Source organism: Rana temporaria, chromosome 3 (assembly GCF_905171775.1).
Source record: "Rana temporaria chromosome 3, aRanTem1.1, whole genome shotgun sequence".
Classification (NCBI taxonomy): Eukaryota; Metazoa; Chordata; class Amphibia; order Anura; family Ranidae; genus Rana; species Rana temporaria.
In genome coordinates, this window is record NC_053491.1 from 216,796,459 (window position 1) to 216,821,593 (window position 25,135).

The window sequence follows — 25,135 nt, forward strand, 5'->3', positions numbered from 1 at the left end:
ATGGGACGGTGATGCCTATATAAATGTGATGCAAGGCGCGCTTCCATCATTACAGCGACAACAGGCGACGAGACAACATCGGAAGAAGGGAGAAGAAGAACCTGACGCCACAGAAGACCGCGCCGGCTGCCTGTTTGAAATCGAGCTAACACACAAACATAGCAGGCAGCCAGCGCTGAAGAAGAAGGCACCGGAGAGCTGCAGAAGAACCGGGGTTCGCCGAGTCAAGAGCGGAAGAGGGGAGAAGATGGAAGAAGCGCCCCGGAGTCCGGAGAAGCCCCCCCGGAGTCCGGAGAAGCCCCCCCGGAGAGCGAAAGACCCCCGGAGAGTGGAAGAAGAAGCCCCCCCTGGTAATTGAGCTAATAACGAAGACAGGGGGGGCGTCCGGAGCAGAATAATAAAATATTTTAAAAAGCCTTGTGTTGTGTGTTTATTAACTTTTACTTTTTGCCTCCAGGTGAATGGATAGGGGTACGATGTACCCCATATCCATTCACTTAGGGTGGGGGGCCGGTATCTGGGGGCCCCCTTATTAAAGGGGACTCCCAGATTCCGATAAGCCTCCGCCCGCAGACCCCGACAACCAATGGCAAGGGTTGTCGGGAAGAGGTCCTGTCCTCATCAACATGGGGACAGGGTGCTCTGGGGTGGGGGGGCCCGCAGTGCGCCCCCCTGCCCCAGAGCACCCAACCCCCCCATGTTGAGGGCACGCGGCCTGGCACGGCTCAGGAGGGGGGGGGGCGCTCGCTCGTCCCCACTCCCTTCCTGGCCGGCCGGGTACCGTGCTTTGGATACGGGTCTGGTATGGATTGTAGGGGGACCCCCTACGTCAATTTTTCGGCGTAGGGGGGGTCCCCTTACAACCCATGCCAGACCTAAGGGCCTGGTATGCTCCTGGGGGGGAACCCATGCCGGTTTTGTTTTTTACAAATTGACGTGGAGTTCTCCCTCGGGAAAGCATACCAAATGCCGTCGCTGCAATGGGCCTTTACAAGGTGTGACTAACTTTACACTTTGTAAAACGAGCCCTAATTTTACACTTGCAAAATAACACTTACGGCGCAAAAAAGAAGCTAGAAAGCTTTGTGGATCGCCTTAAGTGCTAATTTGCATACTAGCAACGGCATTTCGACTCGAAATGCCCCCAGCGGCGGATGCGGTACTGCATCCTAAAATTAGGCAGTGTAAATCAATTACACATGCCGGATCTTCTGTGTAACTTTGGAAAAAGCCTTTTGAGGATCGTTTCCAAAGTTACACACAGACTGAACAGCACTTAAGTCGGAGTATCTCTTTTGAGGATCTGGCCCGTTGTGTCTAATCGTCTACATTACGTTTCCTTGGCCAACTACTACATTTACGGACCTCAACATTGCCCGTTTCTTTGTGCATCTTTCAAAGAGGTTGAACAGCAAATCTTAAAACTCCAGTCTGCTTTAAAATCTTTCCCTGGGAGAGACCTTACTGATCCAGTATAACTACCTTGTGTCCCGTTACTGTGATTAGTCTTGCCATGGTGTATGACCTGTGACATGAAACTGTCTTCCACAGAGGTTTGGCTGTTCCTCACCCAGTTTTAAGCCTCCTACACATGTTTCTGTTTCAGTTAATGACTGTTTCAGCATACATATAAAACTAATGATTATTAGTACCTGCTTGGTTTAATTGGTTAATAATACACCCCTGTTCTAATCCTACAAGATCCCTGACTTTGTGTAACTGTACAACATTTGCAAGAGTAAGAAATGATGCAGGTTTGAAGCCAAGGGGTAGTTATGAAGCCAAATATTGATTTGATTTAGATTTTTTTTTCTGTTTGCTCACTTTGCATTTTGTAAATTGATAAAAATAAACAATTAAAATATATATTTTTGAAAGCTCTCTTACTTTACAGCATTTCTTCACACCTGCCTAAAACATTGCAGTATTGATTGTATGGGTAGATAGATAGATAGATAGATAGATAGATAGATAGATAGATAGATAGATAGGACTCACACACAAAGGAAAACATATCCATAGCAGTAAATGGCCCATTCACATAACTACCATACATCCCAACATTTACAGCATCAAAGGGCTCACAAATTGGAGTAATTTGTCTAGATAAGGATAATTTTAAAATGGGTTTGGGCTAGTCAAGCAGTGGATATTAAAATGTCTCCTTTTGAATGTTAAAATAATAGTATGAATGTTTTCACCAAAGCAAGCAAGGTTGTGACTACAATCCATTATAACATTTATATTCAATCACATAACAATAAAACACACACAGCGAGAGAAAAGAAGCTGCGGTTTTCTCCCCGTGTACTTAAGCTGCCCTCACACTTTTAACACAATTTTGTTTAACAAACATTTACAGAGTGTGATTATATAAATTAATTTCCAATGCAATGTAAAGCCGTAATGGATTATAGCTTTTATCTGTCAGCTTGATAACTAAATTGCTATAATAAATACGGTACATTCCAAAGAATGTCATTTTTCACACTCTAATGTAAAAAGATAAACAGCTATACCAAGGGAAAACTGACAAGAAAGTTAACCCATTGTAAGGCTTTAAAAGTTGATATTGTGTTTTATAGGCTTTTCGTTTCTATGTGTTTTTGCTGTAAGCAAACAATTCAGCAAATACTGCACCACAACAGTAGGAGCACAAAATACTGCAGTGCCATATAGTAAATATACTGACTAGCGATAAATAGGAAATACTAGCCTGGTTCAATATAAAGACTTGTGGGGGTTGGTCCCAATACAGGTCCACTTTATTGCACATCTCCCCAGCAGCATATAGTTGCCTTCCTTTTACCTGCACCACACTCACTGTATTCAGCTACGTGGACTGAAAAAAAGTCTTGTTTAAGCTCAATGTCACAAGCTTACACAAGGCTATGGACTCCAGTGTAACAGCACTGATGTGCCAAATGCTGTCACTTGGACCTCTATACACAGAATCACTGTAAATTCACTTCAGTTTTGGTGCTATACAGAGCATTGGGGAAGCAAATAAACACTAATTACCTTATATACTACTAGGGTTAGGGGTAAAACCTTTTGCTTTACCCTAAAAGTACCAGTGTGCTTTAAAGATCGACTCTAGGCAAAGGTTTTTTGTTTTTTGCATACACTTGGAGAAGTTAGAACATCTTTCTGGTTTTCAAATAATGCTACAGTAGAGCTGCTCTACCTCCCAGCTTTGCCCCCAAACTCTGGCTCCCACACTTCCTGGGTCGCAGCAGCTCCTGCCAATAAGGCAAGCTAATTGGTGTCTTTAGGGGCAGGAGGCTCTGATATGAGGGAACTCAACCTAATTGGTTCTGTAAGTGGGATCTAATGGAGGTCTCTAAGGGGTGAGAGCTGCTAATATAAAAGGACACTGGCCTAATTAGTTTTCTAAAGGGGAGAGGCACCAATACAAGGTGGCTTTGAGCTAATGTGGAACCTCTGGGGGGAGGGGGGTCCTGACTGCTGATTTAATGGATGGTGAGCAACCATTAAATCAGCAGTCAGCACCCCCCAGAGAACCCCCATTAGAACAGAACCCTCTTATATCAGTGCCCCACCTTAGAAACCCCCCCATTAGCTCAGAGTTCCCTTATATCAGCACCCCCATCCACTTAGAGACTTCCATAAGGGGACTCTGATCTAATGGGGTCTGCTATACTATGAAGAGAGGGGTTGACACCTAGTGTTGTCACCTGTCCGAAATTCACCCAGACAGTACAGGTTTTGAGAAATGTGTCCAGGTTTCAGTCTTCCTGTCTCTTTGCTATATGGGGATGTCTGTTTGAGGATTGAGCGGTCTCTTTGCTGGTTTGGGCTGTTTCTTTGCTGAGTATTTGGGAATGTCTTTCTTGGCTTGAGCTGACTCTTTACTGCATTGGGCCATCTCTTTGTTGAATATATGGGGATGTGTCTTTACTGCATTGGGATAGCTCTTTGCTAAATATTTGGGGCGGTCTCTTTGCTGGAATGGAATGTCTCTTTGCTGAATATTTGGGGCTGTCTCTTTGCTGAATATATAGGGATGACTCTTTGTTGGATTGGGCTGTCTCTTTGCTGAAAATATGGGAGTGTCTCCTTGCTGGATTGGGTTGTCTCTTTGCTGAATATATGGTAATGTCTCTTTGCTGGATTGGGCTGTCTCTTTGCTCAATATAAGGGGCTGCCTGTTTGCTGAATATATGAGGAGGTCTCCTTGCTGGACTGGGATGTTTCTTTGATGAATATTTGGGACTGTCTCTTTGCTGGATATATAGGGATGCCTCTTTGCTAAATATATGTCTCTTTGCTGTTCTTTAGCCAAAATATAATTCCTTACTGTTGAATCGTAAAAGCACTAATGACTTGGAATACATTTTTAATTTCCATATATTAAGTTGTACGAGTGTTAAAATAAAAATGGGTGCACTGAAGGACTTGGTGGAATGGTCAGTGGGTGAATTTGGTGGGACGGCCAGTGGGCTGGCCACAACACATACGCAGCAGCAGAGCAGTCCCTGGGCCCCCATTCTTAGGTAAGGACTACAAGAATAATATACAGTATATCCTTTCCTTAGCATAATTATTAAATAACAATAAATATATAGTGTATTTATTAAATAAAATTCAAAGACTACATACTGTATATATGTATGAATAATCGTAAAAAATGTATTATACAAGGTTTCATACTGTACTAGTGGAAGAGACTCAGGGAGTGCTAAAAGTCCACAGGTTAGGGAGCGCAAATTACTTGCCTTGCCCCAGGCGCTGACAACTTGCGTTAAGCCACTGGTTAGGTTGACAGTGGCTGGGTTGGACTTTAGAGACACTGGCTGTGGTTGTCAGTGGCCCCCAGCAGACTGATGTATTTCTAAGATACCGATAAAGACTCTAGGGCACCCACATACTTTCAAGTGTTCCGGATGCCCGGTCCCTCGCTGCACTTTGCGGTTGCTTCCATCAGCTCCTACATCACTACTGTTTTGAACACAGTGGTATCTGAGGAATACAGAGGAAAACAGCAGCACAGGCAGCAGGACAGGTAAGTAATAAAGGACTTATTTTGCAGGTAGCAAGTTATTTTATTTTAAGCTAACCGAGTCTCTTTCGTTTCTCAGCTCATTAATGTATACGTTATTAAAGCCCACTTGCAGTGTAAAAAAATTACCAATAAAGCCAGGGTGCCTCCAAACATAACATGTCTAATATTTTACAGTTATTGTTGTTTTTACAGCTTCTTCCAGCTACAGAAAGCTATTCCCATGCTTAGAAAGAGGCTACAGCTAAAGACTGCATGCTGTGTAAGAGCAGTGGTCTCACACCCCTGTTGTGCTGCAACTACAGCTTTTCAATCATTCACGGTCACTCTCTCTGCGGACTGAAGCCTGTCAGAATATTATGACCAGAAAATGGCATCTGCAAAATATGGATCATGACCCTGTTATTTCTTAACTATTAAAAATGCCTACTATGCTCACAAATTGGTCAGAACATATTACAAACCTATGAGTCTGAAAGCCTACTGTAACTGACACACGAATCATGTTGTTTAATGGATCAGTGTAATATTGATGGGGAGACATCTAAGCCTGGATGAAAGCTGTGACCCCCCCCCCCCCCTCCCAATAACAAAGGTCTGGTAGTGGCTGCTACCTCTGTTCATGTTGCTTTTTCAATGTACCTGCTCCTGTACTTGTTCATAAAATATTATATTAGCATTACACATATAATTGCATTTCCCCTTGCTAGCAGAGTAAATTATAGCATACAATGAGCACTCACAAAAACAACCCATTTAGTATATTATACATACCGTATTTATCGGCGTATACCGCACACTTTTTTTGCCCTGAATATCACGATACACGCACCGAGTTTGAACCACTGCGCCAGCATATACCGAGCGCAGTAAACTCGGGCAGGCTCGGCTCCTCTCGCGGTCACGTCCTGGACGTACAGGACGTGACCGCGAGAGGAGCTGAGCCTGCCCGACTATACCTGAGTGTACTGCGCTCGGTATATGCTGGCGCAGTTGTTCAAACTCAGCGCGGGGAGGACACCGCAGAAGGACGCCGGACCCGACGAGGAGGACACCACCGAAGCCGCAGACGGACGCTGGACCCGACAAGGCCGCCGATGGACGCTGCGCAAGACACCAAAACTGTAAGTACTAAAATCTTTTTTTTTACAGGAATGCGGGTCCACTTTAGGGGTGCGCGCTATACGCTGGAGCACGCAATACCCCGATAAATATGGTACCTTTTTTTTTTCTTTCGTTTTTTATAAGTGATCTTATGACCTCTGTTATTAGCTGCATGGGGGCTTAGAGAGTTGGGGGTGGAGACCACAGGGGGTGTGTCAGCAGGAGGCAGAGAAACAGCAGTACACTGATCTTCCCAGTGAGTGTCAGTATAAGTCTGAAGGACGGACAGGCTGTGCTCCCAAGTAGAATGCAAAGAAGTAAATACCATAACTAATATTGCTGGGTTTCCATGCCCTGGTGCAGTCAATTTCTAATAGCACAGTACGGAACTGGCAGGATCACCAGAGAATTTTACATATAGGAAGCAATGTAAAATAATAGGATACATTTTAATACAAGCACATGATACAACAGACACATATTAGGAATATGAAACCTGGGGTAACATACGGTACATGTTAAAAACAGTATCCAAAAATAGCTAGGGGTTATTAACACTTTTATTAAATAGGAGATCCCTCAAGGAGTTTTTAAGCAGCAGGGTAGTGTATAAAACAAGTAACAGATGGTTTCTATAAAAAATATATATATATTTATTCCATGTATCACAGTATCAAAACAAAAGGGGGATAGGGCATAGTTACATGGGAGTCAAAAAGACAATTACTGGTCGTGACATCAAGAATATAACTCATCAATAAGGAACATTTAACAAATAGACTCAAAGTTAAAACAACAGCGAATTCCTATGAAATTCCACATATAAATCCCTTATGGGGATATTACACTAGACCTCATCTTCTTATGTTTTTACAGGAAAATGTCAAAGTATTCAATAATGACTTGTCAGACACATTGTATTAGTTTACACTAGGGGTGCAAGGGTACCGCCCCCTAATCCATACGCCCAGTCCCTAATCTATAAGGATTTAAATTTTTTCGTTTTTTGAAGAAGCACATGATTAGAGCCTAAAGGCTCTAATTGGCTTACAAAAAGGGTGGGCTCGCGGCACAGACTAGCCCACCTAGTTGTGTGACAATAGTGAATACATTTTTTCTATTGTCTTCCTGAGTCTTTTCCCAGCCCATTCGGAAGAAGCTCCTGGTACCCGGGGAGTCTTAGGACTCCCCGCCACTCGGGTCTCAGGAGGACCGACTTCCTATTCGACCATGAGGATGAAGCAACGGCCCCAACTCTTCCCTGGAGAAAGGAGCCTTCCTAATCCCAGCCATCCATCTCCGGTGGGGGGGCCAACACTGATCATCACCACCGTCTGTCTCCTACGGGGAGGCAGGCTTGTTTGCCGCTTCCCCAAAATATTACACACCAGCTGCCACTGGTACAAATCAACCATCAGCTGTGCAGTACTACACAAGGCCACCAAGGCATAAAACCTTGAGCAGGTAAATTTGGAATTGTCCAAAGCAACAAGATTGCAAACGTAATTATGTGAGTAAATTAAACCATGAACCTACTTGGTTGTCACTTGCAACCTCTCCTCTTTATTTAATAAGCCAACCTTGTTAAGCATACTATACTATATCTGAGGCAAGAAGTTGAAAAAATATTACCTTTTATTCCCTGCATACAGATAGAGATTGCCAAGTTCATTGAGGGCTTGTGCTTTAAGGCTCTGCTGTCTGTCCGAATGGAGGATTTCTGTTTTATAAAGTCAATTACAATTATGAACATGTAATATTATAGTCATATCTACTTTGTGCAAACAAATAATACACAGTTCTGAGTCGTAAACCCTTCATTTGGCCATGGAGACTAGTAAAAACTTCACATACAGTTTTTGCACCCAGAAAAAATGTTGAGATTTTTAGTGCCTATCAACAGAGTAAGTGTTGATGAATTTTGGGCTTTGGTTGATGACATAAGTTGGATGTCAGTTTAAGATTCTTCAGGTGCATTCTACCTGCAGATGCTCTTCTTCTGATCTGAATTTGACCTGCTTTAAGTTTGCTTTGCATTCCCATAGACTTGTATGAGAATGCAAAACCCATCTGAAGCAAACAAAAGTTGTTAAACACAGGCCCTTACCGAGTTTGGTTTAGAGGGTTTTATACATTGTACATAGGAATTTTGAATTACTCCGGTTTCAGAATGAACAGGAATCAACTGAAAGTCCACACTGAGCACTAGCACTTTGATTAAATGTACCATGATGTTGGGGTAACTTGTACTCTATCACTAACCTATCTGGCTCCATGTACTGTACATTTATTTACCCTCAAAACACCCAGGTTCTGACAGCTTAGAAACATATTGGGCCAGATTCACAGAAAAAGTACGCCGGAGTATCTGCTGATACTCCGGCGTACTTTCAAATTTGAATTCTCAAACCAAGATACGACGGCTTCTGACTTCGATCCGACAGGCGTACGGCTTCGTACGCCTTCGGATCGTAGGTGTTCTACTTCGGCGCCCGCTGGGTGGAGTTTGCGTCGTTTTCCGCGTCGGGTATGCCAATTAGCTGTTTACGGCGATCCGCGAAGGTACGTGCGGTCGTCGCATTCTCTTACGTCGTCGCTAGTCGGCTTTTCCCGGCGTAAGGTTACGGCTGCTATTTCGTGGCTTATATTTAGACTTGCCATGTTAAAGTATGGCCGTCGTTCCCGCGTTGAATTTTAACGTTTTTTTTTTGCGCAAGTCGTCCGTGAATAGGAAAGGACGTAACGCACGTCGCCGTTCAAAACATTACGTCGGTGCGACGTCATTTCGCGCGAAGAACGGCGGGAAATTTCAAAACAGAGCATGCGCAGTACGTTCGGCGCGGGAACGCGCCTAATTTAAATGATACACGCCCCATTTGAATTAGGCGGGCTTGTGCCGGACGGATTTACGATACGCCGCCGCAAGTTTACAGGCAAGTGCCTTGTGAATCAAGCACTTGCCCGTAAAACTTGCGGCGGTGTAACGTAAATGCGATACGTTACACCGCCGCAATTCTATGTGAATCTGGCCCATGGTGTTTATTCACAGTGGCAACTGCCATGAATACGGGCTTGTTTTAAAGATTCACTTTAAGGCCTCATGCACACTGGATGTTAAAATAACGTTTTAAAAATGCCAGTAGCTTTGCAGTGAGATTTTCAACTTTTTTCAACTATTTTCAGCTTTTTAAAAAAAAAAAATTAATAGCGTTTTTTAGCGTTTATTCAAGTTTTTTTAGTGTTTTTCTACGTTAAGCGTTTTTTAGCATTTTTTTTTTTTAAAGAAAACATTTTTTTTTTCAATGGATCAAAAAAGCTGGTGAGTGATGTTTTTGAGCGTTTATCGACGTTTATCAGCGTTAGAGCGTTTTTACAGCTGAAAAACATCTCTCAGAACCCACTATTTTTTTTTTTTTTTTTACTGCCCAAAAACGCCACTGCCCAAAACTGATGATAACAGCCTATGTGTGCATGGACACATAGAATAACATGATGGAGAGTTTATTGACTGTAGAAAAAAACGTCTACTGCCAAAAACAGCTGATGTAAAAACGTCCAAAAAAATCCAGTGTAGCTAAAATAAATAGCAAAAAAAATGCGTGTCCTTTGTGTTGTTTCCCAGTTAGTGGAAATCCTCATTAGGCCATGCCCCCCCACACCATGGTAATCTTCCGGTACAGCAGGAGTTAGTATGGGGGTTAGTACAGCTAATGGGCTGTCAGAGGTCTCATCAAGAGATCCCGACTATGGTTGCCCATAGAAGCCATACTACAGTTTCAAAGAATGAAACAGGATCTAAGAATAGAGGATGGATGGGTGATTGATATCCCCCCCCCCCCATCCATTTATAGAAACCGTAGTGCAGCTTCTATAAATGGGGCAGCTAGTCAGAAAGGACAGGCATAGTCAGGCTCTCTTGATGAAAGCCTAATGCCGCGTACACGCGATCATTTTTCGGCATGAAAAAAACATTGTTTTTAAAAAATGTCATTTAAAATGATCGTGTGTGGGCTTCACATCATTTTTCGGGTTCTGAAAAACGACAAAACAAATAATTCTAACATGCTTAATTTTTTAATGACTTTTTCAACAATGTAATTTTTCGGGTTGTAAAAACTGATCATGTGTGGGCTAAAACGACGTTAAAAACCCGCGCATGCTCAGAAGCAAGTTATGAGACGGGAGCGCTCGTTCTGGTAAAACTACCATTCGTAATGGAGTAAGCACATTCATCACGCTGTAACAGACAGAAAAATGTGAATCGTCTTTTACTAACACGGAATCAGCTAAAGCAGCCCCAAGGGTGGCGTCATCCGCATGGAACTTCCCCTTTATAGTGCCGTTGTACGTGTTGTAAGTCACCGTGCTTTGCTAGATCATTTTTTAAAAACGATGGTGTGTGGGCAACGTCGTTTTAATGATGAAGTTGGAAAAACTTTGTTTTTTCTACATGCCGAAAAACATTGTTTTTTTTTCATGCTGAAAAATGATCGTGTGTACGCGGCATAAGAAAGCCAGATAGTTATATTAATCTCCGCCCCACCAAAAGATTATGGTGGTGGAGGTGGGGGCATTCACTAGGGTGGATCTCTACTAATAGAAGAGGAATCAGCACAAGGGACACATCCTTCTGCCTGTACGTTATATCCCTTGTACTGATTTTTATTTTAGCTACACTAGGCTTTACACTGGATTCACACTATTAGGCTGTGGTAATGCTGCGTAAGCATGTTGCAGTGCACTAAAAAATACATTAATGCCTTAATGGGTTATGTGGCACTGCATAAAAAAGATTTTTGTTGTGTATTTGGTGCCTGTGCTTGGGACTTACTGGGGAGAATGAAGTTTTGTGGGAAAGAATATTTCATTTGTGCTGGGGTTGGCTCTTGGGAGGAGTTATACAAATATCTAAATGCCTTGATATGTGGATGACAGTCACAGAAGTAGGTGTTCAAAGCAGACTTCATTTGAATTCTAGGTAACGACCCCATGCTTTACTGAGTCTCCATGATTGAAAGAACTAAAATCCAAAAAATGAAAGGGGTGGGCATTATGGCTGGGTAGCAAAAGACAAGATGATCCTGGACATCCTCCAGGAAAGGCAGATTCTATATGGCTTGCTGTAGCTTCTAATGCATACCATCAGACCGTTCTCATCGGATGGACTGATCGTGTGTACGAGGCTTAAGTTTTAATGTGTTATAGCTTTATGAATAACATGACCTATTTAGATGAAAAAAGATGTAGAAATGATTGTCCCTAACAAAAAAACTAGCGAAGAGGTGCATCTTGTGCTGTTATTGGAATATGTGCACCAATAAATAAATGAATACATAAAAATAGAAAATAAAAACCACTGAGGTATGAATTACCTCCAGCTACAATGTACAATGAGAGGCATGACTTCCATTGGCTAGAATGAGCTTCGTTTTTTCACAGGACCTTTACTTATTAGGTTAACCTATAATTTGTTTGTGTGGAAACAAATTTGCAAATAAATGGATATGTCAGTAAAAGATAAATGATGTATTGGCAAGTGCATGGCATACTATGACAGGGAGCAATGTCTGGGCTTACAATATTCAGTTCTTGTTGGGAAACGGAATTGTTCAAAGAATGGTAACACTATAAAATCCCATGTGCATACTAATCTATCCCTCGGACTGTCCCCTCCCCTACATCTCAGCCAGAAGATTAAACTAACTTGATATATTTGGGACTATTTACCTGTCACTGTCTGACTTTGCATTACTTATTGGATCTGGAAGACATTAATCCTCAACCCACAGATTAATTGATCTAACAGCACGGCTTATTATCAGTCAAATAATAAATGTCTTACCAATAGTCTTGTCATAGGAAGTTATAACAACTGAAAGTTGTGAAGAAGGGATTGGCTTGTTTTCAATAGAACACGTAGAGAGAAATTCTTCTTCTGAAAGGTCTGGAGGGACAGACCGGTGAGCTTGCATTGCCCCCGCAGAGAAACCAACTTTTCCATAGGAGATGTGCAGACCACTCTGTCTTTCGTGTAAATTCAAGTCTAAAAACAAAATACAATTATTACAAATCTCAGACTATGTACAAATTATCTAAACAGAGATAAAAAAAAAACAAATATGCTTGCAAGCTACATGCAACAGCATAATCAACAAATCTTGGCAAAGATAGCTTATAATCAAGCCTTCGCTGTAATAATTGTAATTATGTCTCCTGATTGTCCCAATTCTGGTGCAGTCATACTTGTATAGGCTGTCTTGGTGTCATGTCTCTAGTCAGCACCCTTTTGCTTCATTTTGTTTGTGAGATTCATAGAACACATTAACTTTACTGCATGTTCTAGATATGGCTCTATGTATATACACTATATTACCGAAAGTATTGGGACACATGCCTTTACACACACATGAACTTTAATGGCACCCCAGTCTTAATATTCAGTTGGCACACCATTTGTAGCTATAACGGCTTCAACTCTTCTGGGAAGGCAGTCCACAAGGTTTAGGAATGTATCTATGGGAATGTTTGACTATTCCTCTAGAAGCGCATTTGTGAGGCCAGGCACTGATGTTGGACAAGAAGGCTTGGCTCGCAGTCTCCGCTCTAACTTATTCCAAAGATATTCTATTGGGTTGAGGTCAAGGATCTGTGCAGGCCAGTCAAGTTTCTCCACCCCAAACTCGCTCATTCATGTCTTTATGGACCTTGCTTTGTACACAGATACAAAGTCATGTTGGAACAGGAAGGGGGATCCCCAAACTCTTTCCACAAAGATGGGAGCATGAAATTGCCCAAAATGCCTGAAAAACAACTCCACACCATAATCCCCCCTCCACCAAATGATTTGGACCAGTGCACAAAGCAAGGTCCATAAAGACATGGATTATACCTTTTCCCTGGGCCAGTTGATAACCTCCCATGGCTTCCAATACCACCTTTATGCTGACGACACCCAGATCTATCTCTCCACTCCTCAACTCACCCCCTCAATCTCCTCACAGATCTCAAACTTACTGAATGACATATCGGTATGGATGTCACACCACTTTCTCAAACAAAATCTTTCTAAAACTAAGCTTTTTATACTTCCTCCTTCCCGGTCCCCCCCCCCATGACTTTACTATTAAGATCAACAGCACATCCATTGGTCCCTCCACACATGCCAGGGTGCTGGGTGTAATCCTCGACTCTTGATTATTTTCCACCTTGACTACTGCAACTCTCTCCTTAATGGCCTACCCTTAAGTAGGCTATCCCACCTTCAGTCTAATATGAATTCTGCTGCTAGACTAATACACCTCACTAACCGATCCATGACTGCTGCTCCTCTCTGCCAATCCCTTCACTGGCTTCCCCTACTCCACCGTGTAAAATTCAAAATGCTAACCACAACATGCAAGGCCATTCACAACATCGCCCCCATCTACATCACCAACCTCATCTTCAGATTTTCACCCAAATCGTCCCCTCCTTTCATCTCAGGACCTCCTGCTCTCTAGCTCCCTTGTTACCTTCTCCCATGCTCTCCTTCAGTACTTATCCCAGAGCCTCTCCCATCCTCTGGAACACCCTGCCCCAGTATGTCTGATCAGCCCCTAACCTGTCCACCTTTAGGAAACTGAAAACAAATTTATTTAGGGAAGCCTATCCCACACCCACCTAAGAACTGTACCGGAGCCACCTCCATCAAATCGTCCCCTGCAGATATTACCTTTTGTTGTGCCACCACCCCCTACCTTTAAAATGTAAGATCTATGACCAGGGCCCTCCTGTCCCTTCTGTATTAAACTGTACTGTAATTGTGCTGTCCCCCCTCTACATTGTGAAGAGCTATATAAATCGCGTATACTAATAATAATAAATAAATGAGTGAGTTTGGGGTGGAGGAACTTGACTGACTTGCACAGAGTCCTGACCTCAACCTGATAGAACACCTTTGGGATGAATTAGAGTGGAGACTGCAAACCAGACCTTTTCGTCAGTGCCTGACCTCACAAATGCGCTTCTGGAAGAATGGTCAAACATTCCCATAGACACACTCCTAAACCTTGTGGACAGCCTTCCCAGACGAGTTGAAGTTATTATAAGCCTGCAAAGGGTGGGCCAACTCAATATTGAACCCTTCGCACTAAGACGGGGATGCCATTAAAGTTCATGTGCATGTAAAGGCAGACGCCCCAATACTTTTGGTAATATAGTGTATGATGCTATGTCCTTTCTGGCACTACTGATAGGTGTCATATACTTATATATTTAATTTATAACCCATCAGCAAGAAAAAAATGCTTAGTAAAAATCTGAGATCTTTATAGTACTGCTCTGCCACATATATACCCACAAAAGGAATATTTTTTGTAGTGCGGCTTTGTAAACTGTTAATTTATAGTCCCCAGGTTTTTTTCTTGTTTTGTTGAGGCTGTTACCTCTTGCAGTCTTCTAGAAATGCTATATTATAGAAAAACACTTAAATCCTTCTGTTACCATGAAAAGAACTATAAATGTTATGAGTGACCTATATTAAAGTGAGAGCTCAGTGACTACAGGTCTCAGCATCACCATCTTGCTAAATATTTTCTTAGCCTGAAACACTGTAACATAAATTTGCATGTGCAAAAAAGTGGGACATTTATAAAACTAGGTACGAAAAGGACATATTCTGCACTTTGTGCACATTTAAATTATATATTTAAAACTACAGAGAGAATAAAAACACGAATTGTATACTTTGTCATATAAACTAGGGCAAATTGATTTCTTTAATCTTGCAGGGACACAAAGTAGTTGATTTACTAAAACTGGAGGGTGTAAAATCTGATGCAGCTGTGCATGGCAGCCAATAAAACTTCTAACTTCAGCTTTTTCTATTAAGCTGATTGGTTTCTATGTAGAGCTGCACCAGATTTTGCACTCCCCAGTTTTAGTAAATCGACCCTTCTGCTAAAAACATATAAACTAGTATTTTTTTTATTTAATTTTTTATTATAAATAATAATTTTGTTAAAAAAACTAATTTGGGCATTAATACATTATGGATATATTTGACTTTGAATTAACATTATATAAAAGTATAGCAAATTAAAACTATTTTATTAAACATAAACAGCATTTAGAGTGGCCATAAACTACTTTATTTGGGTCCAATCTCATTCAAATTTACCCACACATCACAACGGATGATATTCAAATCCTCCACATTGGTTACTTCCAGATTGCTCCCCAAGAGCCGATTGTTTACAAAGTTAAATCCTCCAGATCGTACATGCAAGAAGAAAAAAATAAACCTCCAATGGTGCAGTATCAATGGTTAAAAGGGATTTATTGAATAAAATTGCACTTACTCCATTTCAGAGGTAAAAACAGCGTTGTGTCATTACAAGCAAGATAATGCCCACATCCAAAAGGGCCGATGTTCTGCATACATGCGCAGTGACGTATGCCCTGGCTGCTCCCAATGCGTTTCATCATATATGATGATCATACATGATACTTCAGCAGCGCAACACATGCTTTATTATTTATCATTATATTTGATGTGAGGAACCCACATTTATGGTAATTTTTTAGCACCTGAGATATTTTTTGTTAAGACCATGAAGCACATTGTTATATTCTCTGGGGATTTGTATTATATTTTTCTAAGTTATTAAGTATGTATACATCTTTTTTACCTCCAGGGGGCCAAAGTATATCTAAGAATGGTCTTACATCTTTTGTCCACTAGGGTCTTTGACTGGTTCAACCTGGCATTGTAAGTTATGAATGACTATATATTTGATGACTACATATTTTTGTCCTCTAGGGAGCATTGAATAGATTAGTCCAGCATTGTTAGTTAAAACGTCTGTAAATTATGATCTTTATTGATGTATAAAGGTGGGATGGCTTCTGTTGGTGTCCTGGCAACAACCTGCATAATAATGTGGGGGGGGGGGGGTGACAATCTTCCTTTCACAGCTTCCCTATATAAAGGCGTGATGACGGACGTGCAGCCTGAACCCCTGATGACGTCATGCATGATGAAACACGTTAGGAGGGCATACATCACCACGCATGCACCAAACATTGGCCATTTTGGATGTGGCATTATCTTGCTTGTAATGACACAACGCTGTTTTTACCTCTGAAGTGAAGTGCAATTTTATTCAATAAATCGCCTTTAACCATTGATACTGCACCATAGGAGGTTTATTTATTGCTTGCATGTACGATCTGGAAGCCTAAACTGTTGTAAACAATCGGCTCTTGGGGAGCAATCTGGATGTGAAAAATGGGATTCCTTTACATGAATTTTGCACGTGGACTTTTATTCTTGTTTCCATTTATATAATTTTATTGTACAATAATAATTGGTTCTAATTGATGCACTTGGATGTTTACTATCATATGTATGTATTTAAGAAAATTTGCACAAATAATTAATTATTGTTTCATGAGTGCTATGACTAAAAGCACATATATAAGGGGGTTATTTCCAAAAGGCAATTCCACTTTGCACTACAAGTACAAAGTGCACTTGAAATTTCACTAAAAGTGCACTTGGAAGTGCAGTCGCTGTAAATCTGAGGGGAAAATCTGAAATGAGGGAAATCTCTGATTTTATCATCCAATCATGTGCAAGCTAAAATGCCGTTTTTAATTTTCCTTGCCTGTCCCCCTTGGATCTACAGCGACTGCACTTCCAAGTACACTTTCAGTGCAATTTCAAGTGCAGTTTGCACTTGTAGTTTGCACTGGTGGTGTAAAGTGGATTTGCCTTTCGTAAATAACTCCCATAGTGTATATTGATCAATGTATACTGTGTTTTTCCACATTGGGTATATCCAGATGTACCTTGACCAGTTAATATCTATTTTCTTCTGTTTGCGCTGCACATTGAAGTTTTATTTATTTCAATCACGTGCGTTCAGCTCTAGGCAAGTGGGAGATATATGAACAGGTCAGGGCTGGCATAATGGAGAACACCAGGTTTTAGATCTCCATGACCACAGCTATACAAGGATTAATGCTGGTGCATTTCAGATTTGCATTCAATACCTGGTGGGGATAATTTTTAAATTATCCATTCTTGTACAGTGCTGGTCTCTTACAATTTCTCTCCTCTTATTAAAAACAAGTTCATAGGTCTAATCGGACCCAATACAGTTTTATGGAACTCCGTAAAATCTTTATGTAGCTAATTCTGTTTTTGCCTTTCCCTTAGCAGTCATTGTGAAAAGATGCTGACTGCACTCTTTTATATTCATATGGAAGGAATCCACAGTTAAGTTTTTTTTTAAATGTCCCCACTAAAGCTAAGCAGACTAAAAAAGTTAAATGTTAAAGAAAAACAAAAGTAAAAGTTACATAAAAATTACTTTTGTGCAAACCTTAAAATACAAATTTGCTGTTTTCTCATGATAAATACTGTATCGTTTCCTTTAAAGTAAAGTTTACCATGTAAGCAAACAAACTTTCAAATATGAGCAACCATTAGTGTGTTGCAGTTATAACTATTTCAAAAGCGTTTCAAATAAAAGCAAAGGTTTGACTCATTTTACCTTGGCTGGAAGCAAGAAATAACATCAGTAGTTTTCTGCTGTGTTTAAGTGCTCTGCTTGAATATTTTGATTCCTGAAGACTATCACGGAAGCAAGAAAATGTGTCCATCACATCCAGTGGGACACATAAAGGTGTCTTAAGTTGTCTACCATCTGCAAGGGAACACAAATTGTTTGTTTTGTAGCCTTTTACTAAAAATAATGACTTAATTGGTTAGACGGGTTATTCACAATAATTGGAATGTACACCTCTCACTCTGAGTAATCTGTGCAGCAACAAGATGTGTCCCCTTTATACATCGTCTTCATTTTTAATCAATGAGCTCAGAATTTCCACTGTGGGTGAAAACCAACAAAGTAACTTGCCTGCTCATAAACAGTGTATTCCATGAGCACTTTTACTTCTGGGTGGGTGACCTTAGTAATGTATCCACAAAAATTGTCACTTAAGATTGGAGTACAATAAAGTCAAAGCCGTACCTATGTCAAATATCAGTTAGGTGCACACATTTTATTGGTAAAAAAAAAAACTTTATTGGTACATTCCAGTAAAAATAGAAAACTATGCAAAGTTGCAATGTACCAAGACACTCTACTGCTTAAAGTATATGTATAGAAATGTATTGTAAGGGATAGAGCCCCTTGTCATTTTTTTTTTTTACTGTATGCATCCTTTTTGGAAAAATTCACAAATAGTGACTGCAATAACATCGCATTTCCAATTTCTGATTACAGTGCTCTACTAGAAGTATTCTGTGCCAAGGCTGAACAAAAGACACTTGCAGCTTGGCTTTTATTAGAGCATTTACAAACCGCTGATACAATTACATATTTTCATTTATTGTAATCAAGTTATTCTAAAATACCATTTAGATGCTATTACAGAAACAGTTTAAGCCAAAGCTTGGTCATAAAAATGAGAATCCTAGCAATCAGACTAACAACAAGCAAATTTTCATGCACATGCTATGCTTTCCAGTGGATTTTGACAACCATACAACTATTTTGAGCCCTGCACAAATTCCTGGCAAACAAGATAGACATCCTTAATAGAGTGTATTTCTTTATAATCTCCTGTTAAAACAAATTCTTGAAGAGTGTGTATATATATATATATATATATATATATATATATATATATATATATATATATATATATATATATATATATATATAGAGAGATCGATGAGTGAGTACACCCCTCACATTTTAGTAAATATTTTATTATGTCTTTTCATGTCACAACACTGAAGAGATGACACTTTGCTTCAATGTAAATTAGTGAGTGTACAAAATTTCCAAATTGGGACCCAAAATGTCAATATTTTGTGTGGCCACCATTATTTTCCAGCACTGCCTTAACTCCCTTGGGCATAGCGTTCACCAGAGCTTCACAGGTTGCCACTGGAGTCCTCTTTCACTCCTTCATAATAACATCACAGAGCTGGTGGATGTTAGAGACCTTGCGCTCCTCCACCTTCCGTTTGAGGATGCCTAACAGATCCTCAATAGGGTTTAGGTCGGGAGACAGTCCATCACATTTACCCTCAACTTCTTTAGCAAGGCAGTGGTCATCTTGGAGGTGTGTTTGGGTTCGTTATCATGTTGGAATACTGCCCTGTGGCCCAGTCTCTGAATGGGAGGGGATCATGCTCTGCTTCAGCATGTCACAGTACATGTTGGCATTCATGGTTGCCTCAATGATCTCTAGCTCTTTAGTGCTGGCAGCACGCATGCAGCCCCAGACCATGACACTCCCACCACTATGTAAAAAAGGTATGGAAAAACTGTGCTAGGTACAAATACAAACCACAATATTGATACAAGTTATAAATGATAAATAAAAGCAGCGATTCTCCTGTATAATATAAACACAGTAGAGCATAAATAAGTAGAAAATAGAATCATGCTAAATAGAAGAGTTCATGAATTAGAAAGTCCACCAGTGCTTGCAACTATGAGCTTATTCACAAAGTCCATCCACCATCTTCAGCATGCAAGTTCCACCACCAAATGATAAAGTTGTCTCCTTACCAGATCAGCATTATCAGATCAGTGACTAATATGAGAGAGTGAGAGCGATAACACCAAATTTAACACACCTGCTCCACATTCACACCTGAGATCTTGTAACACTAATGAGTCACATGACACTGGGGAGAAAAAATTGTCTCAATTTGGACATTTTCACTTAGGGGTGTACTCACTTTTGTTGCCAGCAGTTTAGACATTAATGGCTGTGTTGAGTTATTTTAAGGGGACAGCAAATTTACAGTTATACAAGCTGTACACTCACTACTTTACATTGTAGTAAAGTGTAATTTCTTCAGTGTTGTCACATGAAAAGATAGAATAATATATTTACATAAATGTGAGGGGTGTACTCACTTTTGTGAGGAACTCTATATATATTGTGTATTCACATAAGTCCTTTGCTTGGGTCATTTTGTACTTGCTTATTGTAGGATATGCCTTATGTGGGAGATCACTTAAAGGGGTGTTCCAGCCTGTTTAAGTTTATTAAAAGTCAGCAGCTACAAAAAGTGTAGCTGCTGGCTTTTAATAAAAATACACTTACCTGCTCCACGGTTCCAGCAACGCGCCGGCCAGGGCTCCGCTCCTCGCGCCCCCCCCCCCCCGCCGGCCGGCGTCTTCATTCCTAGTGTGGGCACCCGGCAGTGACAGCTTTCAGCTTCACGGCCGGGCACCCACTGCGCATGCGCGAGCGGCGCGGTGCCGTCCGATTGGACAGGCGCTCGCCTACAGGGAGGGGCTGCAATAAGACCATTGAGCTATTCGCCTTTCCAGCCCCTCGGCGGAAGGAGGAAGTGGGACAGGAAGTCCCACTGCTCCTGAAGCCCCCACTCCCCCCCCCCCCAAAAAAAAAAATGCCAAATGTGGCATGTAAGGGGGCAAGGAGTGGATTAAGAGGAAGTTCCATTTTTAGGTGGAACTCCGCTTTAACAAATATTTAAGTAAATAATTCTTTTTTTTTAATATAATTTCCTGTATAAACACAAGTTTTTAATAGTACAAATAAGTGCACCTTAAAAGGCTTTCCAAAAACTAAACTAACTAAAACTTTCAAAACCTAAATACTTACCAGGGGTTGATGGGGTATGGGTTTTAAGACCAAATTGTTAGGTCCTACTGTGTCACTCCTTTGCCAACTTGTTGCAGTATCTAGCACTACCAGCTAGACACCAGTAATGAAGTGATACCTAGCTGATCATGCTAGCAAGGCAGAAATGTTACCTCAGTACATGAAGTAGGCATGTGGATTATTTAGTAGGGTGCTTTCCAGTGCATGGGATAGATTTGTATTTAGTTTTGAAACTTCTGGTTTTCGGCAGACTGGGCATTGTAAACCTCTGGCACATGGTTATCTTCTGCTAATATACCTGCTGTGAAGGTTAGGGCTGCATTTGTAGAGTGCATTACTACTACTACTACTTTTGGTGACTTCAGGGTGAGATTTGTATAGACATCTGTGCATGAACCTGCACAGATGTCTCTGAAATTGCTCCTGAAGTCGGACTGACATGCGGGTATGTAATCGAGTTCAGCTGAACTTGTGCAAATTTCTTTTTTTTTTTTTACATGAGATGGATTACATAACATTTCTAACCCGCCGTCAGTGTGACCCTAGGCTGACAATAAATATATTTTTTAAAATACTACTAATACTGCTTTTAATAACCTTGTTTACATCACTGACCTGAATGCCTGTATAAATTACAGTGGATACAGGTTCTATGAAACACTAAATGCACTTATCATCATAATCTGTGCAGGACAACAGCTAATTTTCACTTTTCAATTTTTCACATATATTTAAGTAAATAGCTACCAACAAAGCCCAGAAATAAAGGGCCAGATTCACAGAAGAGATACGACGGCGTATCTCCTGATACGCCATCCTATCTCAGAGTATCTATGCGACTGATTCATAGAATCAGTTACGCATAGATAGCCCTAAGATCTGACAGGCGTACGGCTTCGTACGCCGTCGGATCTTAGGCTGCAATACTTTGGCCGCCGCTGGGTGGAGTTCGTGTGGTTTTCCTGCGTCGGGTATGCAAATGAGCTTTTACGGCGATCCACGATGGTTTTTGCGTTCGTTACGTCGTCGCTAGTAATTTTTTCCCGTCGCAAAGTTAAGCCTGGTTTAACATGGCTTAACTTTAGATGAGCCATGTTAAAGTATGGCTGTCGTTCCCGGGTCGAATTTCAAATTTTTTTTTTTTTTTGCGTAAGACGTCCGGGTATACGGAAGTACGTTACGCACGTCGCCGTTCAAAAAAATGACGTCACTTCGCGCAAAGCACGGCGGGAATTTCAAAACGGAGCATACGCAGTACGTCCGGCGCGGGAGCGCGCCTAATTTAAATGGTACACGCCCTATTTGAATTAGGCGGGCTTGCGCCGGACGTCTTTACGATACACCGCCGTAAGTTTACACGCAAGTGCTTGGTGAAAAGGCGCTGAAAACTTGCGGCGGTGTAACGTAAACACGATACGTTACGCCGCCGGAGTTATCTGTGAATCTGGCCCAAAGTTTTTGGAGTGTGCTGTGGAAAATGTGTCCACCATTTTAAATATGTATTTAATTTTGTTTCTTTTAATCACCATTTTTGTAATAACGCTTTTTATATTTAAATCATTTCTTTGTATTATAATATGATGATACATTATCTTGGGCAGCTTTAAAAGTTGAATTTTATGCTGTGTTGATAATGTTATTCCTCATTATTTCTTGTCTTTGGACAAAAAATAAATAACTTGTGTGTGGCTAAACACAGCTGGTTGTATAAAATAATTTTGTAGTGAAGAATTAAAAAAAAATCTTATTTGCACAGTAACAAACTAGTTAAACAATCAAATGTAACAGTTTGAGATAAAGAAAGCTGCAATGTCCCTTGAGTTCAACATAATAAAGGGATCAGACCAGTATTTATGCTAATAGCAATGCAGATGACAAATCAGTAACAAATCAGTAACAAGCTAGTTCACTGTAGTTCCAATTGTTCTCATTGATTCGGGTCATCGTTTGTCTAATAGTAGTTTAATCAAATTCAATTGGACTTGTTCTCTAATTTTGAAGAAATTTCATAGCTTATCCAATATACTTCTTCAGTTCTAATGAGTGTCAAGCAAATACCCCAGCATTTACATCCACACAGAACAAGTATGTTCTTAGCTGGGCCTGTGTCTATCACCACCTATGTCAAGTACAAGGATAATTTCTGAAGACAAAAATATGGCTGTGTCATGTGAACACCTTTATCTCCTACTCTAATTCACCTGAACATGGGGGGAGTAGAGAAGAGAGACTTGAACTGTTTCAGGGGATCAACACCAACTCTTTGGTTCAGGTATGTGGATGATATGTGGTGTTGCCTTATGAGAAGTTTTATGTCTAATCGCCATTAGCAACTGGGAATAATTGTACATAGTATACACATATATATATATATATATATATATACATATATATATATATATATATATTTAGGATAAGAAATGTGTAGTGTGTAGGAGATGCTTTCTGTAGGGTTAACTGGGCTGACAGTTTAGGGCCTGAAAATATCTATTTAACACTCTCCGTTTGATATGCATGAATGCTGGGTGACAAGGTGCCACGGAGACGGTCAGTCTCCTATACCTTCTTGATATACAAACAAGCCAGAAATCACAGCTGGAATCTGTAGACTATACGGAGACGCCTTGATTGGCTGTACTCTTCCATAAAAAGCCAAGTACCCCATTAAAGGGAAGGTAACGATCTTAGGTTTAATTTATCTTCAAATCTTATTATCACTAAACTCATGTAGGAGGATATTGCCCATATTTGGGAGAGACCCGCCCAAGGGGGGGGGCTAACCGTAGCCAATCATAGGTAACATGTTTAAGTCAATAGGAAAGGGGATATAAAAGAAGGAGCCTCGATCAATAGGTAGGAGAGTTGAAGACCTGGGCCCAGGAAATCATCATTTGAGGTAAATTATAAGAAACCATCTCCCAGCACTTACAATATACCGTATTTATCGCGGTATAACGTGCTCCCACATATACCGCGCACCCCTAAAGTGGCCCCCAATCCTGTGGAAAAATAGTTTTTTTTGTACTTACAGTTTTGGTGTCTTGCGCGGCGTCCATCGGCGGCCTCGTCGGGTCCAGCGTCCGTCTGCGGCTTTGGGTGTCCTCTTCGTCGGGACCGGGGTCCGTCTGCGGGTTTCGGGTGTCCTCTTCTTCGGGTCCGGTCCAGTCTGCGGCGTCCTCCCCGCTCGTTTCCCGCGCCGAGTTTTGAATACTGCTCCGACATATACCGAGCGCAGTACACTCGTGTATTGTCGGGCAGGCTCGGCAACACTCGCGCTCACGTCCTGTACGTCCAGGACGTGAGTGCGGAAGGAGCCGAGACTGGCCGACTATACCAGAGTGTACTGCGCTCGGTATATGTCGGCGCAGTATTCAAAACTCGGCGCGGGAAAGCGGGTATCGGCGTATACCGCGCACCCACGATTTTGCCCTGATTTTCAGGGCAAAAAAGTGCGCGGTATACGCCGATAAATACGGTACTTGCTTTATTATGATTTTATGTTTGATATTTGTAGCGTGATGTACATACTTTGTATTTGAAGCTAATATTTACTCCCTTGCTTAAGACTGTAAATGTATGCGGTGTATTAGATAGACTAATATCATTCTCTAATAAATGCTTATTATGTTAAAGCTTTCACTTCTGGTCAAAGGAACTCTTATTTAAACCATATATGTGAGATATTAAATCTTAAATGTACTTGTATTGAGTAACAGTGGGTTAAAATTAGAACATCAGAAATACAATCTTTTAAGCCCTGTACACACGATCGGTTTGTCCGCTGAAAACCGACCGATGGACTGTTTTCATCGGAAAAAACGATCGTGTGTGGGCCCCATTGGTTTTATTTCCAACGGTGTAAAAAACATTTTTTTTTATTTTTCCTATGGATAAAAAAAACGATAGAAACATCCAATCGTCTGTATGGAACTCCATCGGTCAAAAATCCACACATGCTCAGAATCAGGTCGACGCATGCTCGGAAGCATTGAAGTTCATTTTTTTCGGCTCGTCGTAGTGTTGTACGTCACCGCGTTTGGACACGCTCGGATTTTTGACTGATGGTGTGTAGGCAAGACTGATGAAAGTCAGCTTCATCGGATATCCGATGAAAAAATCCATTAGTGTTTTGGTTGATTCACTAAATTCACTAAAGTCAAATAGACCATTCACTCTGCAAGGGAACGTTTCCTTAGGTTAGTGAATGTGGTGAAAATTCACTTTGCGAAAAATACCAAATCACAAGCAAGGAAAATTAGAAAAAAAAACCAGTACAAGTGAAACTAGAAAAATGTTAATATCGTGCAAAAGTTCATTTATTTATGGCTTACAGCTCATGAAAACCCCAAATCCACAATCTCAAATAAT

At 40.9% G+C, this 25,135-nt stretch overlaps 1 protein-coding gene across 1 annotated transcript in view; it reads right to left on the reverse strand.

Moving 5' to 3' along the window:
- CFAP54 (cilia and flagella associated protein 54) overlaps positions 1–25,135 on the reverse strand; it is a 533,435-nt gene that overhangs the window by 169,720 nt on the left and 338,580 nt on the right. Inside the window, exons 41-43 of the mRNA XM_040344233.1 lie at positions 17,665–17,817; positions 11,970–12,170; positions 7,760–7,847 (exon numbers count right to left, since the gene is read on the reverse strand). Of these exons, the coding sequence (XP_040200167.1) occupies positions 7,760–7,847; positions 11,970–12,170; positions 17,665–17,817 (442 nt within the window). The remainder of the gene's footprint in view (positions 1–7,759; positions 7,848–11,969; positions 12,171–17,664; positions 17,818–25,135) is intronic.